Source organism: Nipponia nippon, unplaced genomic scaffold, assembly GCF_047370975.1.
Source record: "Nipponia nippon isolate SJK-2023a ecotype South Korea unplaced genomic scaffold, ASM4737097v1 scaffold_3, whole genome shotgun sequence".
NCBI classification, from domain to species: domain Eukaryota; kingdom Metazoa; phylum Chordata; class Aves; order Pelecaniformes; family Threskiornithidae; genus Nipponia; species Nipponia nippon.
Window position 1 is genome coordinate 14421451 of NW_028262347.1, and position 27941 is coordinate 14449391.

The 27941-nt window shown below is 41.5% G+C and overlaps 1 protein-coding gene across 6 annotated transcripts in view; it reads right to left on the minus strand.

Moving 5' to 3' along the window:
- Nucleotides 1-1289: 1289 nt before the first annotated feature.
- Nucleotides 1290-27941, minus strand: part of SLC26A5 (solute carrier family 26 member 5) — a 37362-nt gene continuing 10710 nt past the window's right edge. For 3 of the 6 annotated variants that reach the window (XM_087767873.1, XM_087767874.1, XM_087767876.1), the window contains 18 exons: nucleotides 24354-24568; nucleotides 22465-22604; nucleotides 18274-18384; nucleotides 17528-17709; nucleotides 16841-17005; nucleotides 14635-14787; nucleotides 13316-13398; nucleotides 13074-13221; nucleotides 11223-11336; nucleotides 10828-10905; nucleotides 9825-9920; nucleotides 8936-9042; nucleotides 7648-7717; nucleotides 6108-6200; nucleotides 5041-5163; nucleotides 3974-4186; nucleotides 3665-3719; nucleotides 1290-3115 (listed from right to left, as the gene is read on the minus strand). In XM_087767873.1, coding sequence (XP_087623999.1) covers nucleotides 2973-3115; nucleotides 3665-3719; nucleotides 3974-4186; nucleotides 5041-5163; nucleotides 6108-6200; nucleotides 7648-7717; nucleotides 8936-9042; nucleotides 9825-9920; nucleotides 10828-10905; nucleotides 11223-11336; nucleotides 13074-13221; nucleotides 13316-13398; nucleotides 14635-14787; nucleotides 16841-17005; nucleotides 17528-17709; nucleotides 18274-18384; nucleotides 22465-22604; nucleotides 24354-24508 — 2229 coding nt within the window. In that variant the 5' untranslated portion in view covers nucleotides 24509-24568 and the 3' untranslated portion in view covers nucleotides 1290-2972. Of the gene's footprint in view, nucleotides 3116-3664; nucleotides 3720-3973; nucleotides 4187-5040; nucleotides 5164-6107; nucleotides 6201-7647; nucleotides 7718-8935; nucleotides 9043-9824; nucleotides 9921-10827; nucleotides 10906-11222; nucleotides 11337-13073; nucleotides 13222-13315; nucleotides 13399-14634; nucleotides 14788-16840; nucleotides 17006-17527; nucleotides 17710-18273; nucleotides 18385-22464; nucleotides 22605-24353; nucleotides 24569-24918; nucleotides 24939-27282; nucleotides 27303-27941 lie in introns of those variants that run through there. The other 3 variants (XM_087767875.1, XM_087767877.1, XM_087767878.1) reach the window with 3 other exon arrangements.

Genomic DNA, 27941 nt, shown 5'->3' on the forward strand with positions numbered 1-27941 from the left:
GATTTTTAAACCAGATACCTGGGCAACGTTAGAAAGCCGAGGTTTAGATCCCCAGTCACCGCTTACACCCCAAAACACCCTCTGGGCTGTGGAGGTGCTGAAAGATCCCCGAGTGCCTGCAGCGTTCCCAGGCATCATCATAACTTGTGTTTTTTCTTCAGTGGTTTTCTTCGTCCCTTTTGCTGAGATTCTTTGTTTTTTTACAAAATATAAGTGGGTCAAGGAGGAAGAAAGAAGTAAGTGTAATTTCTTAGCACTAAGGGAAGGGAGATTCCTGTCTCCTCTTCCTGTGTCACTGTCTGTCTTGATCAGCAAACTCGGGCAATCCTGTGCGTTTGCCCACACAACCGTTAGGTGTTATTTTGTGAGAACATTTTGGGGACAGATGCAAGTTTATTGGGGACAGAATTTTTTTTTTTTTTTCATTTCGAGACTGAGAGGAAAGTGGTTCAGAAAGCAGCGCTGACAGAGTCTCTCTCTACCAAGCGCAGCACGTGAAACGAAGCGTACCTTTTACTTGAAAAGGGTAAGTAAGTGAAGGATGTGAGAAGAGTTTGGAGCTTACCGGGTATCCTGAATTAGCAAATTGCAAAAAAGGAGGGGGGGAGGAATAGTACTCTGTTAAGAGGTACTTGGGCTGAGAGTGCCACGTGCTGCGGTGGGGTGAGGCCCCCCCGTCACTGCGGACAAACTGGAGAGGGGAAAAAGAGATGAGCCCTGTTGGGAGGTTGAAGGGTGCGGGTTGGTTTACTCTAGCACTGACGAGCCTAAGGTGGGGTTTACACTTTTAGATAGCAGTCTGTTAGTCAGCGTAGGGAGGAGGAAGCGCGGTTACTTTTCAGGAGCTGGCCCAGGCCGGCGAGTACGAAGCAGCGCTTCAGCTGGTGGCAGCGCAGCGCAGGGAGAGACGCGAAGGCCCCAGGTTTGATGATTTTACTGGATGGGTTCGTTAGCACAGCGCCCGTGGTGCCCGGGAGCAGGTTGCACTGCGCTAGCGCCGCCCAGGCCGGGATCCAGGATGTTCTGGGGCAGAGGCTTTCAGCCCGGCATTTCAGCAGCTCCCGGGAGCACAGCTCTTGCTGCCAGGCTGGGGAATGCAGCAGTAATAGTGTGAGGCCTGGCATGGAGAGGGCTTCCTGCAGGTGAGGGAGCCAGGAGGGTGGGGAGCAGGACCCCGAGCAGCCCGCAGGACCCGCACGGAGGGGGCGACCCTTCCCAGCCCACCCCTTCGCAACAGGCACTTGTCCCACACAGGGGCTCACCCAGACAAAGTGGAAAATTGTGACAAGTCATGATCATCACTTTATTTCAGAAGTTGACAGGATTTTGACGTGAACTGAAGAGAGTATGTAGTTAAAAACTGAAGCTGCGACAAGCTGAAAGTAGAAAAATATACTGTATGTAGATACAAAGCCTTGTTAAACTAATTAACATTATAAAATGTACCAAAAGTCATTTAAACGAACACACACAATGTGTTAACATGCATTCAATTCATCCTTAGAACTCCAGCTAAGCAGTAATTTCTGATGCAGAAAGCTTCCTATCCCTATTGGCAGGGGAGGCTGAGGAAAGAAAACATCTTCCCCAACTGCCCCAGTTCTTGGGACGCTTGGTTTATCTGAAGCAAGCATTAATCACGCAGAGCCCGAAGCAAAACGAGAGTACCAAGGTCTGCATTCAGAGGAGAGGAAGTCGCTCGAGTTCCCTTGCGCACAGGACCTTTGATTTGAGGGTGCACTGAGCTCCCCTTCCCCTCTGCTGTCGGAATAACCTACAGGGAGACGCTTTAGGGTGCCTGCTCCTGCTCAGATGCGTAGCGATTGCTGTTAGGGAAATACAGGCATTGAAGATTTTATTCTTTTGCTTGAATTACATTTCCATGTTTTTCAGCTCGCATCTACAGTGAGTCGGTACCGTGGCAGCCAGGTTGTGAAGACAACAGAAAAACCCCACACTACTCTTTCTTTTAAAAAACCCAACCACGTAACATTTTTGAGTTCTACTGAAATCTATTTCTCAAAGCACTTGCAAGTTGAGGCAGAAGCAAGACTGCTGGTAGGAAGGTATCTCAGGCAACAGAAAAGTACTTTTTTCTTTTTTTTGGACCATTGAGACTTTAGACCTCGTCTACGTTTTTATTCCAGCTTAAAGAGGCTGCATAGAGGGCATCAGTTCTGAATTTAATTTTAACAGGCTTCACGCCTGCTTTAAACCAGTTTTGTCTTCAGACTTTGAAGCTAAACTAATTTTAGCTTAAAATCAACTTTATTCTTTTCTAGAAAGCACAACTAGATCTTGGCAGTGAAAGTACCTCATGGGTAATGTAATAATTAAACAAGTTTCTAATTTGAGGTTCACTTAAGAGTGAAAATGTTCAGGCAATGAAGAGTTGGTACAGTTGACACAGGTTAGATATTTTAAAAAAATAACTGTGCCATCCAGGTTTAAAAAGAGTAGCAGCTAAACACCACCAGTGTGAATTCATTAATCCAGCTAGCAGATTATTATCATTTATATGAATCTGTTGTACGCAGATGTTGACATCAGGCTTTAAAAGTCATCTAAGAAAGTTCTTTAAAGACACTGGTACAGTGCATTGCAAGTGCAGAACGGTTATTTCCTGCAAGATCCCACCTCGTAGTGAGTTAAAGTGCCCATTTTCTCAACAGGAATAGGAATGTCACCTTGTCTATCGGATTCTGACTGTAGCAGAATACACTGAACTGTCTTGTCTTGCATAATTTTGTGCTTGTATGTCGTTGGAAGGCTATACCCTGATTGAAGGAAAAAAATTCAAGAGCATGAAGGCTTCCAGTTCCTTATCCACTCTTCCTACAGAAAAGCAGCACTGCCCTATACCCGTAGATACAAACAGCCTTAGGCTCTCTTTAAACTGTGCAAATTATTAAATATTGAGGAAGAGTCTCCATCAGCATAAATCTGGCTTCTGTTCTGCTCGATGCCACTCTTCAGAGGTCAAAGTCAGTCTGGGAAGCAGAGCCGTCTTTCCCTTGGCAAGCAAGGACAGCATCATGAATGCTGTGGAACAGCAACTCTCTCGTTACGGCGTTATCAAAAAAATTCAGCCTGGTCAGCTCGTTCATAACAGGGCCTACAAAATAAAAACCAAACATGGCATCACTGCACAAACTGAAGTACGATGATGGAAGACAACGGTATCTCAGGAAGAAGACGACAACTTATTCTCTTACTTGTTATTACTTAAAACATTTAAAATAGCCAGGTGGACCACATGCTACTTCTACTCCAAATGGGTAAGTCTCTTCTCCAGACATACACAGAGGCCTGTTCTCAGCAGAAGATGCTCTAATTCCAAATATCAGAAACTTGGAATGCCGCAGGCTTTTCTCCTTATTACGTTATTAGAACAATTTCAAGATACAAAGTTTGGTGTGGCATTTACAATTTGCCAGCTGGAATACATGGAAGCAGGCTCTAGTCCTCACAGAACTCGTTATGTCAGTGCTCTACCTTCACCAAAGTGAAGGCTCTCCTCAAATCCAATTTTAATCCAGTTTTACGTGAAGTAAGTGCTAATACTACTGAGGCACCTGGCAGCAGAAAATTTGGGGCCAGAGGGAAAGAGATAAAACACAATCTCTCCCATAAAACACACACACACAACCAAACCTCAACTCACCGCTGCAGCTGGCAATATAGACACAGACGCCAACTTCTTTGTATTCTTTGATAATCTGCAACAGAGTTAAACTGAAATTAAACGCAGGTATGCATCACAGCTCTGGAAGAAGCCAATTCCTGTGAAAGCTGCACAGTCCACATTCCCCAGTATTCAGCTAAAACTTACAGAGTTACAGAATTAAAGCTGTGATGAGGTGAGATACTGGATTGTACTTGAGCTGGCATTTATGCCTCATGCCGACAGGTTCCCTGTTTGGTACCTCACAAGTTTTCTATGTTTTTTTCTGGGGGGAAAAGCCCCACTTACTGATTTTAATGTTTTTGCTCCAACTGAATCCACGAAGTTCACTGGGGTAAAATCCAGAATTAAAGAGTGGATGTTTGTTTTGGGCTCCACAAAGTGTTCATGCTCATCAGGAGACATGTCTTGTGCACTAGCATCTGCAGATGCAAATTTTCCATTTACGGGTAACTCATCATTTGCGATCTCGTGTTTTACACTTGCTTCCACGTCGTTAGTCTGGGAGAGAAGATAAATAAAGCTTAATGACAGCTAAAGCTTTTCCAGCGTAGATCCCCTTCCTCCCCGTACTCATCTGTTCTTTCAGCCTTTGAAAGGTGTGCGGCTCCTAACCGTTGCAGAAACTGGCTGTACCTGCACACGTACTGCCGTATCTTATGTGTAGGAAGGTTTCCTCTCTTAGGCCCAGCCTTTCTACAGTCACATGCAAGCAGCTTCCAGCTGTTATCTCCGGAGGGAATTACCCGTTTCCTTCAAACACCGACACCTGCTGCTATGTTGTTACTCCCTTTCCTTGCCTTATCCCTGCTGATCCTGTCAGGGCCTACGTATTCAAAAGAAGCAATCGGGCTCTTAAGTTAGGCATTTGCTTGGCTCCCCATGGTAAAAAGCACACACCAGCTCCCACCGTGGGGGTGAATTTAAACATGCACGAAAGCACAAGCGTGTTTCAAACAGCCCTTCTCAGTGTACCTGCCTCACTTAACCACACCAGGATCAGCAGCGCGGATGACACCTTCTTATTACAGGGGCTGCTAATTTGCGTTACTTTTATTATATCCTATTTCTGGTAGGTAGGGTCCCTCCAGTTTCTGCCAACACCACTGCTGAGACAGCGTGGAAAGGCTCTGCTCCGCTACAGGCTACCTGAGTGTAATCAAGGTTCAACACCGTTCTCCAATCCAGCCACGAGCCTCTGATCCTGACCGCTGTTCCCGCAGCAGCCTGTCCACACTGCACGGTGCTTGCTCCCTAAGCCTTCCTACCCAAGTAGCACTCTGTACCTTGTATAAACAAGAACTGTAACACCAGAAAGCACCGTGTTAGCTGATAAAGCAGAGGTAAATATTTACCGAAGAATTCACTAGTTTCAATACAGCTTTCTTTCGGAGTTGATTTGCCGCCTTTATTTCCCTGGCATGCCTCTTCTGGGCTTTTCTCCTTGCTGCTAATATGGCACAAGGGTCCACTCCAGTCTGTCATGAAAAGAAAGCACGATCAGAGGAGATTCAGCTTGTTAGGGTGACAGTGCAGTACCAATTAGCACTGAATTCATCACCGTCATAAATTTAAAACACAAGCCTGCATTGGTCAGCTTCCCTTGGTGGGGGTGAGAACAGTAAAAAGTAAGAAGGAATAATCTTGGCAAGCACTGTGTTAACAAGATGAGGAAGAGATGCATCACATTCTTTTCTTGAAATCAGAGAGTGCCATGTTTCAACCAAATGCTGATTCGAGTGCAGAGAGCAAAGGGGAGAGAAGTGCGTCTGGATGTAAATCACTACTACCTCTTGCTTTGTGACAACAAGTACCACCCACCTGTTCGGTGTAAGACTCATCATGGGAGCTACAGAAAAATTTTTCAGAAGTTAGTAAGGGTGCAATTGCTACCGGGTCCGGCAGTTCTGCCCTTAGCTCCTTCTGTTATTGCCATTCCCACCCAGTCAAACACGGGTTAGACAGGAGGTGAGGCACACTCTGTATGCAGGTAATTTGTTGCTCATGAGAGGCATTAAATGCCCAGTATTCCACAGTCTTACACTCCAGTAAGGTTTGTCACCCAAAAAGGAAGCTTTTACTCCCAGACATTTTGTTTTCAGTTCAGCAACTACTTATTTCCTTCTGAAAAAAAAAAACGAAGTGTTTGACCAGTTTGTGCTCTGCAACCACCAGACTCGCCATTCCCAAGCGGTCAGTATTAAGCTGCACTTTGTCCGTTTATTCCCTCCCACCACGTTGTTGCTTCCTAAGATGATCTGCCGTTGGCTGGAGGGTGACCTTGTCACTTTCAGTGATCACCAGGGCACAGGGTGAGAAACATTGTGCTAGGGGCTACACTAAAAAGGCTGAAAGATGAGCATATTTCAGAAGCCAGTTTGAATTTTCAAGACACAGACATTAAAGAATGTGCTTTACTCACCTTTTTCTTCAGTGCACTTGTATATGACTCGCTATTGGCAAAATAAAGTGATGCATTAGCTTGAAATATTTTTATCCCAGGATATTCTTTAACCTAAGGAATAGAATAGTGGATGTGCACAGTTAAGTATTGCCTGCTCTAGAAGAAAAGCACCTGTGTGATCACAAGACACATGAACATGCAGCCCAACAGCCAACCCTGAATGGCTATCAGCATGCATCAAGCAAAGAAGTTCGGCACTGTTGTGAGCAAAGCCAGTCAGAAGATCAGAACTTCCACCCTTCCCAGTGCCATGTTGCACACAATCAAAGCCATGTAACATTTCTCCTTCTTTATAAGAATGAAATGTACAGCTATAAAAAGGAATTATGTATTTGCAGTTCTCTGACGTTGGCATCTGCAGCTGGTATTAACATTAGGAAGTTATGCAGATCTAGGAATGCTTCCCTTCAGCCTCTCTTTCTACAGGCATAATAACTAATTTCTCCTTCTCTTTCTTTCTCTTTTTCTTTCTTGCCTTCCCTTTCAAATCTTTGTTCTTTAACAGGCCTTCAGGTCTCAATATCACTTTCTTCCTCTTCTTTAAAGGAAGTCATCTCTAAACAGGCTGCACTCTGACATTTTACATGCAAATGACCCGGCCAGCAGCAGAGATCCAGCCTGCCATATGCTGCCAACCCCGTCCTTAAACAGGAGGAGGAAATGCTAACTGCATTGAGTATAACAAAAATGGACTCTCCTCTTCTTTGCAGACAGCTATAAACAGGCCCACATATCCTTTCGCTTTGTATCGTATTCAAAGGAGAACTGCTGGTGAGAGAATGTTTTCAGATGGCAGCACCATCTTTTCACATAGGTTTTTACAGACTGGTTCCTTAGCAAAGGGGGATGCTGCTTCATGGCAGCGTCTCTGAAAACACGGCAGAGCGCGCAGAGAATTGTAGTTGCTGTTTTTTAATAAATACAGCATGTTTATGTCCATTATATTGACAAAACGTACTGCTTTAATGGACTTTTGGTTGAACAAAATGGCATTTATAAAAAGCTAAGTGCATAGCGAGCAATTGTGCCATTAATTATGTATATTTAATGAGCAGGGAATGGGTGGAGGCAGGGAGATGCTACTTTTAACAGTCTGTGCAGTTCTGAAGAACAGATCAGTTTGGGTCCTGGGTTCCATGGATTTCCTGCAATACTGCCACACAAGTACGGAAGGTGACCTTGCATGCACTTGTGTATATAGCAGGTTTAGCAGTGGTATTCCTATAAACCTTACTATTTTGTACAAGCTAGTACAATGAAACTAGTGTGAAGGTTACTTTTGATCACCTCCTGGTCAAATGTACATGCAGTGCAAAAAGCTAGCATTTTGAACAAAACAGCTTTTACTACTAAATTAAATTTATTTTCCTCCCCGTCAACACCGGTGAACACGCAGGCAGCACTATATGTGCAGTATGGCACAGCTAAGCAGCGAATTGCCACAGTTGTCTTTGCTCCACTACATAAAACTCTTCAACACAGAAGAACACACTCCTACCTCTTCATACTCTTCCACGTCACAGTAGATGTCAGTGTCGGGAATCCGACCAAGGATTCTGTATTGAGGGCTAGAGAGAAATGGAAGCAAATGTTTCAGTATTATCACTTATAAAGTGGAAAAGTAAGTATTCAATACAGATTGCAACTTATTTTAAATGGTCATTCTGCAGTGCCTGTCTGGTACAGGCTTATCTAAATGCAGTCAAATGCAGTGGGCAGTTTATGGCAGGAACATAATAAAGGGGCCATTTAGTGACTAGACAAGTTTGCTACTGTCAATGCAAAAACAATTTAGAAACTTAGCACTGTAATGCTGTCATTTTCTGAAAAGCATGGGCCAAAGCATGAAAAGGTACAAGGCAAATTCTCTTCAGTGTGAAGTGGTGCAACTCCATTGACTATCTTGCAAATATGGAAACTCATATTGGCAGAAAACATGCTGCAATTTCAAAGAGCCACTCTGCTCCCAGGACAGTGCCTGAGAAGATGAATATTTCCAACTCGCAAGCAGTGCGACAGCAAAGTACATTACTGTTCTGTTTGCAAGAAAAAAAAAAGTATAGAGATGGCAGAAAAATACTCTTATTAATGCAGAGTGGAAATCTCAGAATTTGGTTTCATTCCAATGCAGACTGAGACCAACACTTTTACGCATTTTCCACCTAGATATCCCAGACCTTGAGCCTAGAAGCCTGACGTAACAGTCCTATCCACACATGCAAAAAATCATTTTGCTATAGACCTGGAAAGCTTCACAGTAAAAACTTTGTCACTTTGAATGGGGAGAGAGGAGAAGTGATCTAAAAAACGAGAAGGCAGGCACAATTTTCTGATGAATTAGAACTTTCTTATAAAATACCTAAACATCCATCTAGTGATAACCTAATACAACTTCTGCTTGACTGTGACAATTAGTGCACACAAAATGTAATCATTTACTGAAACTAGCATCAAGCAGATTTGAATTTCTGAACTCTAGGCATTAAAAAAAGTAAACAAGAAGGTTAACCAATATAAGAAATCAAAAATCTTCTGTTTATCATTGAAATTGCAAGTTTCATGCCCTCTAGAAATTTTGTTCTCAGAAAAATAAAATGTGAACCCTGGATCAGAGCCACAGGTCATGATCTACATTATGAAGCAGATTCGATGCTGCATGCAGTTGAAGAGGTTGGAAAGGTCAGTTGAAGAGGTTGGAAAGGTCTTCTGCTTCTTTGCAGTCCTTAAACAAACAAAACCACACAGAAGATCAGCAAACACTAATTTTGATAAAGAAGAAATCTGACCTTTGTGTTCTGTAAATAACGGTTATCACTGCAAACGCTACTGCAGTAAGCAAACCGTAGTCTAGTCCCAGGAGAAGAGAAGCTAGAAAAGCTACCACCCAGATGGCCTAAAACAAAGAAAAGCTCCGAATTATTATGCATCCTTTTCTGTTACCAGCAAAAACAATAGCATAATTCAGCCTCAAAACCTATGTAGCCCTTCTGTTCAGGGATAGGCTATAATGTAATCCATCATGATAGCAGACTGTTAATTACCTTAACCTTTCAGAAGGGCATAACATCTCAAGGCGCACTAACATAACATCTGACAAACTGTCATGTATTAATGTGTTAAGTCCTGTTCTCCAGGGAATCTTGTGTTACCATCAGACTCCAAATACCTTAGGATAAAAAAAAAAAATTACGCAAGGCCTGCAAGCAGCTCTCGCTTACTGCCATTAGCCAGTTAATCCAGGAGAAAAATGCCACCAAACTGTTCCCTGAAATACACTCTTAGTTCTGGCCCACTCCAGCCAGGTTTTTGGTTTATCTTAAAAGATGGGAAATACCTTCAAGTAGTTTCCTTTGTTACTCTCTATTTCAAATTCTTCTCTGACATTCTCACAGCCTTCAGTGCAGTTCCTATAGCAACACTGGAAAAGCTTTGCTTTTACTGCAACCAAACTACTTCTGACCTGAGTTAAAGGTCGTTGAACACCAACAAAAACATTCTTGTCTGCAACAAATCACTCTTCTAGGGTACTTAGAGCTCCATGTCTTATGTTTATCTGCAACGCAACACCAATTTGTAACTCCTTGATAAGTTTCTACCCTCTTTTGGGGGTTAGGAAGAAGAGGAACAACAAACTTAATACAGTAAAATATTTGCACTGAGCTGTGTATTGCTCACCAGTTCAATCCTACTGGTTCTCCAGAAGTGCGCGATGTCTCCAAACTGTTTAAACATTCCTTTCAGGTTCACCATTACAATTGCAGCTAGCACTGTCTAGGAATAGAACACAAATACAATTTTCACAAGCAAAATAAACCCAATGCCAAATAAAAACTTCAAAGCATCAAAATAACCATATTTCTGTGCTTTGTACAACTGATACAAGTCTACTGAACAGATGTTCCATTTAAACAAACAACTTTTCAAGTAGTTCAGTGGAGATATGCTTTTACTGGAGCTGCAGAAATGGCAAGCCAGAGTGGTACAGTTTGATTTACTCTCTCCTGGCAAGAGAAATCACATATTCCTGAGCTCCATGCAATTACAGTGCCTGTGGTGCCTGAAGCAGCTAGGCTATAATCTCAAATTCAAGTTTCTCTACAATATACTGCAACATTTCCTGCAAGTGTCATATAGGTGTAACCCAAGGTACATCTCCTATAAAAAAAAAACAAACACACAGGAATTGCATATCATTCTATGCATGCCCCAGAACCAAGCTTTTTTTCTTTTTAAGTGAGAATATTTATTCACAGAAATATATTTTTATACAAATAATTAAAACTGCAGCAAAACCAACTCATTATGCTGAGCCATCACCTAGCCCCAACCCTTTCCCAGCTGAGCTGTTACTTTAGAAGAAAATAACTTTTTTAACCTCTTCCCAGAATTCCTATGCTGCAAAGGGGAATTGTTTGAAGGTATCATTTTAATGTTCTAAAGACAGAGTCCAGAATGTCCAATATTAAAAACAACAACAACAAAAAAGCATGCCGGATTCTTCAAAATATTATTAATTTCTAGTCTAACTTACAGCAAAAAAGCATACAGAATTTAAAGGTTTCAGGTTCAAGGCCTAACTGTGTGTGCTTACTAATGATCTCACCATCTCTATTTTAAGCAATTCTCGCTGGCCTCTGTTCACTGACGACGCAATGCCTAACGGGCAAAACTCCCTTACCTGTGGAAGTGGTTCAAAGAGGTATCCAATAGCCACAATTACCAACAGAACCATAACTGAAGAGAGCGCACCTGCAATCTGAACAAAAGCAGCAAGAAACGATGTCAGAGTATTAAGAAGTGCCCCCAAAGGGCACTATCACTGATTAGCTAACCCCTCTCATGCTTTCCACAAGGCTGTTTTTCCAAGTGGCTTTTGATCCCTCTCACTCAGTTCATCCATTTCGACTGTCAAGCAGCCCGCTATCCTGGCCCAACCTGGATTTGAACATGGGAAACTCCAGTTATTCCTTCTGGCCCAGGCAGAGAAATCTGGCAATCTAGTGAAGCTTCAGACTTTAGCTTTGGAGCTCCAAAAAGCATACTTTGTTCAGCTCAAAATTTGAGTTTACATACCTGAGTTTTCCCACCGGTGCTTTCCTGAACAAGACTCCGAGACATTGAGCAAGTGATTGAAAAGCTTTGGAAAAACGACCCCACAGAGTTGCATATTCCCAAGGCAATAAGTTCCTGCATTAAACAATAGAGCAAAACAAAAGGCAGTTATACCTAGCAACTGTATGAAGCTGGAGCTATCCATACATATTAATAACCACATCTTATTTACAGTGCTTTCTAGCAACCTTATTGTAGTTTATACTTGTGTTTCTCACACATGCACAAGTTGATGCATGTTAAATCATCTGTTAAATAAAGCATCTGATGAAGTGTTCGAGACATTTCCCATCCTCAAATGTTACTGTAATGAGTCACACTGAAAACTACAATGAATGGCAGCATTGCTTGTTTTGAGGATTTCTTCAACTTGGGGATAACCTGAATTTTACCAGTGAATATACATGGAAAATGGTTTCTCACACAAACACTGCTCCTGTATCCCACTCTAAACTATCTGTTTAGTACTATTAGAACCAAGAGCAGCCTGGGCTCTGTTTCTATGGGTGGTGATCCATTGCTGTACATGAAAAAACCAATGTTTTCCCACTGTTTCATCAGGAAGATCCCGCAAGAACTGTTATCATGAGCAAGATCAGAGCTCCATCTACCTCGGTACTGTGTTTCTGACACCTAAGAAAGTATTTGCTTGTAATGAGGCCTCCCCAGATTACTCTGCACCCCCATTTGTAACTGAGGTAATTTGAATTATATGTTTTCAATAGTTCTCAATGAGTTTTCCTCTTTGCATTTGTACAATCCTTTTTTGACTCATTTGAACAGCCAGCATGCGCTGCATCAGGTGACAAGGAGTTCTATAGTTTAACATCCAGGTGAAGGAGCATCTGGCACCACCTGAGGAAAAAGATCTAGATGCTTAACTCAGGTCTGTGATGATTACTTTAACTAACGTAAATAGCACTGATTCCATTCACACAGCTATAGATTTGTCCTCTTCTCTCTTTGGGTAACAAAAACCAATAATACGAAGGATGAGGTTCATCTGACCAGATGTAAAACACTGTAGGTAAAAGTCATTTAAACTCCATTTACTCTCAGAAGAAGACAGCCATTTTGAGAAGGGGGAACAGCTATCTGTGCTGTGTCAGATGCTTGCTCTAGGAAATGAGTTACAGCATATGAACAGTCTCCCTTGACACCACAATGATATCAACCAATAATCCAATTGCAATATTGATTCTAAATTGCACAGGAAGGACAGAGCAGGTGAGGATGACATATCGTTTTAGTTTTAGAGAGTCCCTAACCACAGCCTTTATCACTCAAATCATGATCAGAATGCTAACTACAGACAGGGCCAATTGCTGTCCCAGAAAATGATGAGCTGCCTATTTGCAATGGGTGGGAATCAAAAAAAAAAAAACAAACCACACCCTATAAAACATAATTGGAATTTCTAAACCTTAGATAATAGTTCTTTGATGCATAAGGCATTGTATTTATCACATGGGAACTCTATGCTTAGCTCTATTACAGAAAGCAGAGATAAAGTAGCTGCCCATCGGGACAGTAGGCCAAGTAATGTCTGCCCCAACAATTAATATTAATACATATGTCCAAGTCTAAGAGAAGCAAGTTTCCCTAAATGAAGCTAAAAGTGAAACTGGTTATTAAAACACAGCCAGAAGAACATGAAATAATTCCTGGCATTTAAATGTGTAGGCTGTCAAAAACCTGACCTGACTCCACTATGAAAGAAAACCTGATTTTTGTCCAATATCCCATGCTACTTTAACTATGTAACAAAGGTGCTACTGAGAATTTTCAACAAAGCAACCCCAATAGTTTTACCTGATTCCCATCAATGGTGTAACCATGTTTAAGAGCAAAGATCTTGGCCATTGATACAGCCATTGAAAATCCAACTATTGCTATTGCTATTGCATCCACAAATATTGCTGGGATGAGCTGAATCTCAGGAACTGCTGGTGCACGTAACCTTGGAGATGAAATAAATATTTACAAATTACTATAATAAAAGCTACATACCATATGGAAAAGGTATAGTTTGAGTAAGAATATATCATCCCTACCCTTGAGGAATACTCCCAACAACATCCACGCTGTATGACTCACTCAGATTCATTCCAGCTGAAACTCCTGTGCCAATAATTACCTAAAAATCCACAGACACATTTGTAAGCATCAGCTAGAAAGAGATAAAGCCACCTGAAGAACCAATAACAGTTAGCTGATTATGAATAATACACACAAGGGATTACATTTATTTGTCAATCAGTTTTCTAAGAGTTATGGGATAAAGAAGCAGATAAAAAGGAGGAAATACCACGATTTTCCCTCCATCATGTTCAACTCCCAGGGATTTTATGAAGTTTTCTTGGAAACAGTTAAATGGAACACGCTACAGTATGATCTGAATCACTCGAATTCTCTTTGCCTGAGCCAAGTTCAGGCAGAATAGTGTATTGGGAAATTAAATGCAAGGACAAGCCAAGGACGTCTGCACTGCCATATTTTCACGTGCATAACCTGCATGCTCTCTGTAAACAGAACTGGTGCAGCAGCAGTGAAAGGAACAGGTGTAAGATCGCTTTGTTCTTGCTTTACTATCAAATACCCTATTACACCGCCTCCTTCATCTCTCAACAGCATCCCTTTTCTTTGCTCCTTCTATCTAGATTGTACCCATACCTTCAGTTATTCCCTTTCTCAGCTCTGATTTTGTGCAGGTTGTTTGAGAGCTCTCGTTACCCAAGAACTCATTTTAAATCCAACCACTTTTAAAGGTGAAAGGTTATCTGAGATGTGGGCTTCATGCGTATTAAGATAGTCTGCTTTATCCATGTATTTTAGACTAGTCATTCGAAACAGAATCAATGCTGCAGTCAGTTATCAGTCTCAGAAACAGAGAAAGGAAGGTTAAGTATTAAGTCCCACTGGTTCCTGCTCTTTTTTCTGTCACTGCGTTTTAAAAAGCAAGCACACCCTGCAGAACCTCCGGAACAGGCGTCTGTAAGCACCTTCTTCCAGGAGGGGGTTCTGAGCTCTTGGACTCCAAGTGGGAAATGCCACTCAGCAGCATGTCTCACCGAGAATCATTCAGGTGCTGAAACTCCAAGATAGAGAGGGGTTTACAACAAATCTCTACCTGCCCATTGCCATAGGGGACTGTGGGTGTTTAACTGCGTTTTCAATTCTTCTTTGGGACTTCATGCCTAAAACCTGGGCATGTCAGTCCCTAACCTTATGAGTATCCAAACCTTCAACAGGATCAAGCCTCAAATGAATTATGTTACTCTAAAGCTCAATAAGACTTGATAGAAAATGAGATAGTTTCTACAGCTTTAGAATAGTTTTATCATTTAGCTACAGAATTTCACAACTGGCTTACCACAATGATCTCCATAGGAATAGGAACTGGGAGCTGCTTCTTAAACCGCAGATTGATTTCCTTGCCAATCAACAATAGAACAATGCACGTTAATCCAACAATCAATGCAGCAATATTGGTTGTTGTTATTTTTGACAGCACAGCAGCTATGCTCTGTAACACAACAGAAGTATCATAATTATTCTTAAGAAAATGTAATCTTCATGGAGATTTGCCACAAAAGAGCAAATTATACATTGCTGTTCAGCTGTGTTTTCATTCTGCATTTATAATCACAGTGAATCAGTGCCTCACCAAAATCCCCATTGTTCCCACAAGACACAAGTTCAGAGTATCTCAGTGAGGGAGATGCACTTGCAATCATTTACAATATCAGTCTTCCTCAAATGGGGCAAAAATTTGGAGAAAAACTATAAAGGGGGGAAAAAGTCTAAACTAAACCACATCTCTTATCCTCAGCATTTCACATGTATTTCATACTGGCAGCTACCCGAAAGCAATAAATGCAAACTCCTTCTAATACCTTCAAATATTCTCTGGCAAGTCACATCTACTTAGAGCTGCATAAACCAGTCTAAAACGATAAAGCTCCTGATACAACCATTGAGGTTACCATAGCAATATGATTAAATAACAGTGATCTTGCAACACTGCTGAACTGGCCACAATTCCAAACATCTTTTAGTTGAAAACGCTATTAAAAGGGTGTTAGGAAAGAAAGCTTGCTGGAACACACAAGATACTAGAGGGTACACGATTCCCCTACCAATTACTCCTCCTTCTTCCACTGCATTTAAAAAAATAAAAATAAATAAATGACCTCTGGAGAGGTCTTTGAAAGAAGATGTACATACCCTTCCTTAGACAGAAGGAAAATTACAGCAACTATCAAGGTACTATACATTCAAGATGTCCTGGTAGTACATCTTGAATGTATATCTTCCTTCTTATTTGTCTGGCAGTTAGTATGTCTGGTTTCTGGACTAGTGAAATAAACAGCAAATTTAAGAATTAATCATTAGCGCAGCCTTGTTTCCAAAGGGTTTGTTATACCTGCACAAATATACAAGAAAAAGATTCCCACAAAGTAATTTTCTATAGCCTCCATGTAGTTGAAATCCTGAAGCTTTGTTATTGCTGAGCCATCAATCTGCTCAAAAGCTTGGGTTTTCACAGATATCTGAGATCTTCCCTATTCTTCCACTCAGGAGTTCTTGTCTGCAAAATCAGAGCATTGGTTTTGTGATAACAACTTGGGGCTTCCTAGACTGGCAGCCAAACCAGATTCAGATGCATTTCAACTCTGTGTGTTCATAACAGCAAGAAAAGTAATGCTCATATAAACTTAAAAAGCTTTGGTTGTGATTTCAATTAGGAATGTCCCTTTAAATAAATAATTTGCTGCATGGGATCCATTACATTTTTTTCAGAGTACAACTGTCGATTTTAAATGCAGGTAACGAGCTTTTGGTTTTACTTAAGTCATACTAACCAAATCATAGCTTTACACTGCATGGTTTTTCTTCTGTCCTCTCGCATCCCTTTGTGTTAGACAGAAGGTGAGTGGAAGATTAGGCTATGAGCTATGTCAAATACTGGATCCCCTACATGCTCTGAACAATCGGTTTTAATGCTTAGGGTCTTCGATAAATAGCAATGTTTTACACTAAGTGTCCTTATTTCAAAATAGTTTTTCCTCCTCATCTAAAGAACAGGTACATTTATGATGATACAGCACTTTGTGTCCAACCACGCTACAAAACCGCTTACAAACAGGAAATGAAGGATACTGCCATCAGGAAGCATGTGTGAAATTAAAGACATACAGACTGGGCAGCGTTCTGAGAATAACATCTCCCAGCTTTGCAAAACATGTCTCGTCTACAGTGACACATTTTAGCAGCACCTTTTCCCACGATGTACAAGACACTTGCTTCAATGAAAATTATCTGTTCATATTACAAAACTACATTTATCAGAACCCTAAAATCTGCCCATCAGACCATGCTGATCTATCAAGTTGCACCCACGCTGCACTTTAAGATGCTTATATATTGCTATGGCACTTAAAGACCTCATATCCAGTTTTGAATACTGAAGCATTATTCTACTTAGTGCCAAAATAATTTAAAAAAAATAGGAAAAGGTTTAAGTACTAGATCCAGACAACGCAGAATGTGCATGTTTAGTAAATGTAGTTACTCACATATACAACTGAGAGGGGTCCACTGTATCGGTTAGTCTTAATGCCAAGGAGATACTTTAACTGAGAAGTAAAGACATGAACTGCAGCAGCAGTCGTAAATCCTCGTACCAGAGGCTCCGTTAGATAGATGGCTACAAATCCAAATCGAAGGAGACCTAAACACAACTAATGAAGAAGAGGAAGATTAACCTAGTGACTCCCACTGGAGCCTGAACATCAGCACTATATAGCAGACAGGCCACAGGACACCTCTTGCCCAAGCCAGATCAGGCAAACCTGAACTTGGCCTTTCTAAAGCCACAGTTCAGTAAGCAGCCATCAACGCACCAAATCTTCCAGGCCATTGGCAGGTACAATGTGGGATATGGGTAAACACCTGTGTTTGTATGCATTTATGGACAGATTAGAGAACATCAGGTTGACTTTTTCTGATGGGATAGGAAAAAATGAAAGGGGGAAGGTCCCATTTTCCCCAGTCAAGCCAAGATGCCAGACAAAGACTTGCCTCCAGTGTATCCCTCCCCACTTCTGTTATGTGGCTGCCACGAAGCAGCCTGTATTCTAGACAGTGCAGTGCTGAAGCACAAGTCTATTGACCAGGGATCTGCCATGACCCAGCACCCCTTGCAACTGCAAGTCTAGCAGCAGCATTTGAACTTGTCCTTAGAGCAAACTGCAAGCACATACCTGGATAATTCCTGAAAGAAAGGCGAGAGTCACAGCCACCTGTACCCTCCTGGCATCCCTAGGATTGTCATATTCAAAGGAATCTGTAACATTAGTAGAATTATAGCCTACAGAAATAATTTCATCAGGCACTTGTCTCACAGCAACGCCGCCAACCATCATACTAATCACAGCAAAGGTGCCTGAAATAAGAGGGAGAGGAAAATAATTGGTTAAAAACCTGGTGTGTTGTTTGTTTTTTTTTTTTTTTTTTTTTTTTTAGGAGTGGTTCTTATTAAAAGATATGTGGAATTAAACTATAATAGAGTTTTCTAACTCAATATTGTATTTTTTAGTCCCAAAATCTGCTCCAGTACTCAGCACCATTAAAGCTAGTTAGATGGTGAACATACATCTCTATGGTAAGTAAACACTGTAATTTTTTTTCTGTCTCTGTTTCTGTTATGCAAATTAAAGATTCATCCTGGCCACAGAGACAGCTGACTGCAGTGACGAAATTATAGTTCAGGAGTTCACAGCACACGTTTCTAGATCTAATCCAATAAAACATGTTCTTCTGTTCCTTCCTAAGTAGGATGGACAAATTAACAATAAAAAATACTGCTAATGTTTGATACATTTGTGTTTCTCCTATTCACTTAAGTCTGAATTTATGGAAAACAACTACACTTTCTATTTCTCCAATTTTATTTTTTACAACTTTATTAAACACACACACAGACTTTCAGTTATCCATACAGATATACCTATTGATATGTGCTTGGAGGTTCCAAAAAAAGTATATAGAAAGACAGGATAAAATGAAGAATATAGGCCAAATACTGGGGGAACAGCTGCCAGCAAAGCATACGCTAAACCTAGAAAACAGACACAAATATGTATGTTAGGCAAACAACAGAAAGAAACCATCTGAAGCAAAAGGATTCAAGCCTACTAAAACTGAACTCACCTAACAGGAAATCTAGTGACATATCACAGGTGTAAAAAACAAGAAGTCTTGCAGGGAATATTCTTTAATATATATAATACTGTAGGGCAGTGCCTAGAAACCTGATGGTTTGAATCAGGAAACTAGAAGTCTCTAATTACAGACACTGCAGGTGTGTGCGTGCATGTCTGTGTGTATATCTGTGCACCTGGGCACTCATTGTTTTGCCTTTGTGGCTGGAAGTACTTCTTAATAGCCCACACTTTTTGGTGCTTTTGTTTTCATCTGTCAAAGAATGTAATTAGAAACACCCAAAACCCCCAAACCCCATAACCAGTGGGACACATTTGATTTTTCTCCTCCTCTTCTCATCAGACATGATCTTCATGGTAATCGATGACTGATTAAACACTTCCCTCTTCCCTCACCCCAGAACGAGTGGGATGAGATAACAGTTTATGTTTCTGCAAAACATGCTCCAAAATGTAAAATAAGCAGACAATCATTGTTTACAATCCGTAAGGTCATAGAGCTTATACAGTCTGGTATTCTTCCCCAAGATGAAGTCCTTTCATTATTAAGCCCTGTCCAGTTCCACGCAGTGGAAGTATGATCCACACCATTCCTATTTGTAGAGGGGCTGGCAAGCACAACAACGGAACTGTGGGGGAGCAGCTCTAAGCGACACCGGGGAGGGACACCTCCCATGATGCTCCCCCTCTGCGTGACTCTGTGTGCGCTTATCATGGGACCAGGCTCACAAGCAAATCGTGTGCACCACGTGCTATGGCGTGCCACTGTCCCGAGCAGTTCCAGCAAAATCAACAGTTCTACACAGCTTGCGTTAATGAGAATTAGATACCAGAACTGAACAAATGGGCCTTGAGAAGAAAACACGATATCCTGGCTTGGCTTGGTTCTCCAATTCACCTTTGCAAGTGCAGACTCATGAGGAAGCTGTGTGTTCTTACCACACTTGGGCAGACTGGTCCAAGTTAGGACTGAAAAGCTCAACGGTCCAGTGCAAATCACAAAAGGAAGCAACGGTTCACCCACCATGGAGAGCTAGTGATACTCAAAACCACCTCTCCCTATTAATTTATTTTTAAATTGAGAGACAAAGCACCAGGTTACAACAAAAGAACCAAAACAGGAAGGGAACTTCTGTGTCATCCAAGCACTCTTGCGCAGTGTATCAGCTCACACGGCCTTGCTCATGCCTTAAGCAATGCCTGAGTCCTAACCAAGAATTCATATTCCCGTCAGAACTGGACTGATGATATCGTTTGTTCTCTTGCAGCAATGAGCTTTTCATTAAGTACTTGTGAAAATCATCCCACATACATTCTCTGCCCCAGGGGCTACCTCTCATGCCAAGCCTATCAGCAGACCACCCTGTACTACTACCGCCTGCCCTTTAATAGGGTGGTGAACCTAACAGTACAAGTGACCAGAACTGAAACCCAGTGGTTTCAAAACCAGGAGGGGGGGGTCAATGGGAAGTCACTGATCTGAATACCCTTTTATTCCTTTTCCTTTCCATTTGTACTGGCATTTTTAAAGGCTGTCAGTGCCAAGGAAATAAGGAGATATTGACATGACAGGAGTTCATGGCTTAAACATCCTGGTCATTGTAGTTCTTCCTGGAATGATTCCCAGGCTTCTTTGAACTCATGCTTGCTATAATTACATCTGTTCCAGAAAAATAAAAGTTCAACGTTGGTCTTTTTAGAAAGGGAAAGATTAGGAGCAGTGTAAGGGCATGTCTGCAGTCACCGAAGGAAAGAATAATGTTTAATTTAAAACAAAGTCACAAAATTAAATATAAAGTTCACTGCTGACCACTTAAATTTTAGTGCCCTTATCTGGTCATCACACAAACTGTGTTTCAGTATACAACCGGTAACACTTGTGTCAAACAGATTTGCCTGACAGTTAACCACATTACTTATCAGTTTAAGATAAGCTGATGTTTATATTTGTATAAGAAAAAAACATCCTTAATTATAAAAAATTGCACAAACTCAGGAAGCTACAGAAATAAAGAAGTCAACTGCACAGACTAAATTAGGATATTCCATTGCTTTAATGGGTTAATGCCTATTAAAATCTAGGCTTCTTGGATTTACAGATTAATTCTTCAGACCTGCCTCAGCCTAAAGTGGAATGAGTGAGGTGGAAATGTGAAATAAGGCAAAATGCTTATATATGCTTAATTGCATTACCCTAAGCTTGAGGACTCCTCTGGACTGTGCTCTGCACAAATTCAAGAATTCCCTCTACTCCAAGACCTCGTGGGGAAATCTACTGGGACTGTAGCAGCTGTCGCGAAGTTGCCATTCCCAGAGCACTGATGGCACCCCATAACAATGCTGCTATAAAAATGCTGTCACTTTCTAACCCCATAGCAGTTCTGAAACTGCTGATAGTAAGGTGTTAGGCTGAATAAAAGATTCCACTGGTCCAGTCACCAAAAGCTGAACAGAAGAGTGAACACTGGTTTTCTCTTCATCCTCCACAGAGCCTGCTCCTTCTTCAGGGCCAGGCTCCACTTGGGGTGAAAATTCCAAGTAATTTAATAGAAATTCCACAGATTTGCAGTCTTGTTATAGAAGATACTTTTGATTTATTTGCACCATGGAAATCATTGCCCACTACTATGGTTCCAGCTTAAACTGGTGACTTCTAGCCTTAAGAGAAAAAGAGGGATCAGCCTCTGGTTTCTTGCATGTTCTTCTCTGGTTGAATTTAGTTTGGTTACTGTGCAACAGATGCTCTCTTGAAACACAGACTCATAGAAACATTCAGGTTGGAAAAGACCCTTAAGATCATAGAGTCCAACCGTTAACCTATCACTGCCAAGTCCACCACTAAACCATGTCCTCAAGCACCACGTCTACCTGTCTTTTAAATACCTCCAGGGATGAAGACTCCACCACCTCTCTGGGCAGCCTGTTCCAATGCCTGACTGCCCTTCCAGTGAAGAAGTTTTTCCTAATATCCAACCTAAACCTCCCCTGGCACAACCTGAGGCCATTTCCTCTCGTCCTATCCCTTGTCACTTGGGAGAAGAGACCAACCCCCACCTCGCTACAGCCTCCTTTCAGGTAGTTGTAGAGAGCAATAAGGTCTCCCCTCAGCCTCCTCTCCTCCAAACTAAACAACCCCAGCTCCCTCAGCCGCTCCTCATTAGACTTGTGCTCTAGACCCTTCACCAGCTTCGTTGCCCCTTTTGTTGCTAATATATTTATAGAAACGTTTTTTATTGTCTTTTATGGCAGTAGTCAGATTAAGTTCCAGCTGGATCCATTTCCCACTTTGACACAGGTGTACCCCATTTGTTGCCAGCAGGCCTGGTGTCATGTACACCAGCCCATCATCAAAAAAACCCAAAATTCTGCCGGTGACACCAGGCTCGGAGCCAGGTATTGATCTGCTGGCTCTTCCTGTTTCTTCCCTCATCATTCCCTGCAACTGGAAGGACAGGGAACACTACTTGTGCTCCTGATTCCCTAACCAGTCACCCCAAGGCCCTGAAATCTCTCTTGATTGCCCTCGGACTTCTTGTTGCAAAAAGAAAAATCAATAATGGATAGTAATCTGCGGGCCGTACCAGGGTAGGAAGCCTGCCTATATATCTATTAGATACTGCTACCTTCTGTAGGAAATTTGCTACAACTTTCAGGATGATAAGATCAGAAAATAACTGGGTGCATTCAGCAAAGGTTTAGACATGCACTTAAACTGTGAAAAGTTGTTCTGTCATCAAGAGCTGTTGGTATTGACCAGCAGGATAAGCTTCTGTCAAGAGTTTGCTGCATATCACTGACTTGCAGTTTTAAGGGTATCATCATTATGGGCTGGTCTGCAGAATGTACTGATCTCCACGTACACACCTGAAATACACATCCTATTCTCATGGGGACCTGTTCAAGAAGCCAAGCACTACCATAAAAGCACAGGCAGAAAAAGCGAAGAGGAGGATAAATAAATCCAGAGAGATACTCACCTTGAGGAAGCTGCATAACCCCAGTGCTTATACCTGAGATTATGTCTCCTAATAAGTATTCCTTCACTGGGTAACGGGGAAGCCATTTTAAAATTGGTAAGAAACTGTAAAGATGAGACTTGGCTTTCTTAGAAGAACAACTGAAAATACAAAGCAGAAAGAAAAAGTTACACACTAGCAGGGGACAAATAGGTCGAAAAAACTGTCTTTCATCCCTCTGCAGGGAAACAGCTCCATTAAAGGCAGGCTTAGACCCCTGATGACAATAATTTCTGGACAAAGCTTAAGCACAACCAACTATGACTCCAGTTAATTTAGCCCTTTATCACATGTTGGTTGGTGTTCACAAACCTTATGGAACTGGAGAAGAGAATCACGGTCTTGTGAGGCTGGAGGTAAGTGGGAAGTGAAACGGTTCAATTCCATGCATGATTGAGCAGTCACACAGCACTTTTTGCCGAGATCATTCCTAGTAACAATCCCCTGAGGATAACTTGCTTTCTGATAGCAGTTTTCACTCAAAGTACTTTGCAATGCTTTTTCCTGTTTTTATTTACTATTTGTGCGCTTTATACTTTTTTTGATTATAACATGTTATACTATTATGCTTTTTTTAAAAAAACTATTATTTTACTAATGCTTATTACTACCACTGGTACTGATAGCCTCACTTTAAGGCTATTTGAGAACATAACCCTTCTTTACCCTGAAAGGAAAGGCACTGAAGCCAGCAACACTGATCCTTGTGTCTCTTAGCGTTATTAACCTTTTGAAACCCTGACTCATGACAAATGACTAGAGCCAGGAAATAAATATCTCTATCCAGTACTGCCATGCATCACACTGATTGTTCTGTGATAAGAAAGTTTAACCTTGGGTAAAAATATAACACTGGGATCATATAAATGCTTTTCTGTGTATGGGAACTGCAAGAGAACTGCAGAGATTTGTTAACATTTCTGAATTTTCAGGGGATAAATTGCATAGTGAGGCAGCTTATGGCTACAAGTGAGAGGAACTACAGTCATCCACACTTCTCCATGTTTAAGCAGACTGAATCACAAGAAGTCATAGCTCAGGAGGATTTTGATCCAATATTTTTTATTCAGGACAGATAAGTTTTTTGAGGTGGAATTAGGTGCCGTTACCATTAGAATGGTCATTCCATTATCCAAAACAAATCTCCAAATGTCAAATCACGTGAACAGGAATATTTTACAGACAAGCAGTCAGGCAGAAATCATTTGTTGTCTTGCAGAACAAGGTTCTAGCAAGAAATTGAATCAACTCTGCAAATGAAGCATGGATAAACGTAAAGCTATGAGAACTTAACTAGAATAAGTTTCTCTTCACTATCTTCTGGTACCTCAGAGCAAGAGTTGCACAGTTAAAGACATTACCTGTCTAATCAGATGATACTTAGATTCCAAGGCAGTTAGTTAAAAGCTACAGAATGCCTCTATTATGTCTTTTAATAATTTAGATTTCTACACAGCTGTCATACATCTCCATTCTTCTTCCGTGAAAGGATCATGTGAAGCACAAATCTGGCCATAAGTACTTCCATGTAAAAAGGACAGATATTTTTCTGGGTCTTATGAATTCATGTCACATGATTTGACTAATACCTCACATTCCTATCCTGCATATTTTTCCTTTGCACTTTGATGAAGGCAATTCAACAAATTTATCCAACATTTAATATATAACTACATTACGAACATATAAAAACACATACAACTTTATCACAGTCTTGCTGAATAATCAAAGTAGAACTAGTGTTTTTATCTTTTAGGTTTCTTTGAAGAGATTACCAGCTATGTGCTTGAATCAATTAAGAATTAGAATATTTCTAATCAATAAAATAAAGATAAGACAAAAAACCCTACCGACAAGAATGTGCAATCTTCTGCCTTAAAGTCTGAGGTGTTCTTTCTCGTCTGTGCAGCTGTCCTTGCAAGAGCTCTTGGTTATATATTGGTCTCTCCACACAATACCTCTGGGTTTGCTCAAGACATGCTTCGTGTTCTTGAGCATGTTCCATAGTTCATCTCACGGAGCAGGAGCCAAGGAAGAACAGTTCCACAGTCTCCACTAAAAAAACCTGGTTGCAGACACAAGAAGTTTGGTTACTTTTTTAACCTTGGATTTGGCATTTCCTTTCAAAGAATGTATTTTGACAAGCTAGAGACAGGAACTGTGAATGCAGTTTAAAAGCACTAATTAGACAGTCTGTAACAGCAGTAAGTAAATAAACCACGCTCACAATCTTTATTAGACAGAAGCCATTGATTTATGCTTCTCTTAGGCAACAAAAGCTTTTGCATTAATTACTCTGTAAATAATTGCAGAAACAAAATTGGAAGGTTACATTCATGCTTATCTGGATCTTCCCTCCTCAGTTTCTAAAGGAAATGTCAGTGTGGAAGGGAGATTGCTTTATTGCTGACTTACTTCCTGCTTACTCAAACTGTCACATCCATCTCCAAAAGACACAACTCCGGTTTTAACAGGGAAAGCCACTTCTTTCTTCTGAACAGCCTGTTGCTTCCTGCATCCATCCACCTGCTTTCTCCTCTGTTTCACAGCCTTCTTTTTCCAGACAGCATCTCAAGGATGCACAATCCACTACTTTCAAAAAGTTATTCTTTCAATGGATGTGCCACTTACTGCTATTCTCAGTCCCGTGCCCACTAAAACAGGAGTCAGGAGATTTACGCAATTTTAAAACTAGCCAGAAGGTTTGTAAACATCTATTCCTCTGTCTGATTTAGCGCTATAAACACCTTAACATATTTAGGAGATACTCTGTTAATGCCTTTGTCCCTTGTTGGCTGCTTCTAGAAATACGGGGCAAGAAACACAACTCCAAATTATGAGCAAAATGACAGGACGGCTACATCATTAAGCAGAGATGCTGGCTAGCACTACATTTGATGACAGAACACGAGTGCAATGGGAAACAGAGCCATAATTGTAAACCAGGCCCTTGGGATCAAGTCCAGCAAGTCACTTAAGCATGTGTTTGTCTTCAGCCCAGGGAGCTAACCCAGAGGTGTTTAGTTTTTAGCTGTACATCAATACCTTCCTAGAAAAGGGTTACCGTGCAGAAATTAAACAAATTGCGACCTAAACACTCAGACAAAGCAAACCACGATTGGTCCAATGTTCTGATTCAGCAAATACAGTCTGCCTGGCAGCAAAATACTAATATTGCTACCTAGGCCTTCAGTCTGACAAAGGTGCTGGAATTTTCCTCTCGGTGCTCGCTGTTCTCTGTCTCCTAGGACAGACGCAGCCTAGCATCTCTTCAGTTCTCATTGTTTTGTAAGCAACATTTTCCCCACATAGTCAGCCACAAAAGGATATTTTTACTGAAATTATAATTTTTTATTTACACTACATTCAAGATTACTTCAGCTTTATCACGTGAAATAAGATCTCTCAAACTCGTTTGTAAGAACAGTATCATATCAAGGGTACCATCAGAGCTTGTTACCTTTGTACTCCTGAAATACATCTGAAGCTTCTTTTACATCATTCCATAGTTTCAATTCACCGAGAAGCCTGAACGACATTTTGTGAACTGTTTTCTCATGTTATTGTTTAGCAAATTATAACTCTCAGCATTACAATTTTTTCCGCCTACCTGCAGATTTTGATCCGGTCAGCTTTAGAATAGGATTGCTCTACCAGCAATTCCCATCTGAGCAGCCCTCTGGCTTTCTTCTAACCTCCATATTACACATGTATCTTATTTCATATTTACAGCAATGCCGTCATACTAAGATATGCTTGGCCACTAACATCTGTAGCACTTGTTTCCCACATCAGTGTCTACCTATCCACAAATACCACTTCCTACTTCACATCTTGCCCTGCCACAGACAGCGAGCTACCCATGAATCCTAGCGTATCAACTTCTGCCCAGTGAAAGTGAAACTTTAATGCCCCTAGTATCTGCTGGAAGGGCAACACAGCAGGGCACAAGGAATCCAGGAGCCTTCTGAGGTTCGGTGATGATAGCTTCCTGCCACAGGTGATGGAGAAATATGAAGCCTGGGGGCAGCCTTGGCTGCCGTGACCATGAGGTGCTGGAGTTCAGGATCCTGAGGGAAACAAGACCTATAGCAGGCTTACAATCCCAGGCTTCAGGAGAACAGAATTTGGTCTGTTCAGGGACCTGCTTAGAAGAATCCCATGGGATATGGTCCTGAAGACAAGAAGGGTCCAGGAGAGCTAGCTGATTTTCAAGGATTACCTCCTCCAGACTCAAGAATGGTCCATCCCAAGTAACAGGAATTCAAGCACGAGTGGTAGGAGGCCTGTGTAGATGAACAAGGAGCTCCTGGCAAAACTCATACATGAAAAAGAAGCATATGAGAGGTAGCAGCAAGGACAGATGACACAGGAAGAATAAATATAGAGACACTTCGAGCATCCACGGATGGGGTTAGGAAAGCCAAAGTCCACCTGGAGCTGAATCTGAAGGAGGACATGAATGGCAACAAGAAGGGCTTCTACAGGTGTATCAGCAGCAAGAGGAACACTATAGAAAATGTGGGCTCTCTACTGAAAAGGACAGTGGTGACAAAGGACGTGGTGAAAGATGAGCTTTGCCTCGGTCTTTACTGGTAAGATCAGCCTTTAGCAATCCCAGCCCTTGAGACCAGTGGGAAAGTCTAGAGCAAGGAAAACTTAAATCCATGGAAAAGGATCAGGTAAGGGAACATTTAAACAGATTGGACAGACACGAGTCCATGGGACCTGACAGGACATACCCACGAGGGCTGAGGGAGCAAGGCCACTCTCAATTACCTTTGAAAGGTCATGACAACTGGGGAAGTTCCTAAGGACTGGAAGAAAGCCAACGTCATTCCCACTTTCAAGGTGAGTAAGAAGGACCTAGGGAACTCCAGGCTGGTCAGCCTCACCTTGATCTCTGGGAAGGTGATGGAACAAGTAACCCTGGAAATCATTTTCAAACACGTTAAGGACAATGAGGTGATTGAGAATAGTCAGCATGGATTTATGAAACTATGAAAACTATAGCTGGATGCATCATTTTCTGTATTCCATGTCATGTCACCAACTTCATCTTAACAGCCCTCCACAACCATGTTCTCTCATGATCATTTTGAATACTAAGCTATAGATAATACAATAAAGATGAAAGTTTTCAATATCATCCATCTCTTTTGCAAAAGCACACACAGAACAAGGATTGAGATGCTTGTGTTTACAACAGATGATACGCATTGTCCATGGAGTGGCAAAATAGCAGCATTTTGTGACTGGCTGAAGTGTCTCTCCAAGTGTTTGCTGAATAGCAGTATGACAAACTGCCAAAAGAGATAGCCAAGGCTTGGAGATTCAGCCTTGCCCTTCTCTCCCAGCATGCTCAAGGAAGAGCAAAAGCAGATATTGTCATTTCCATGAAGACAAAGCTCACCGCTATGAGTTCTGAAAACTCCCAG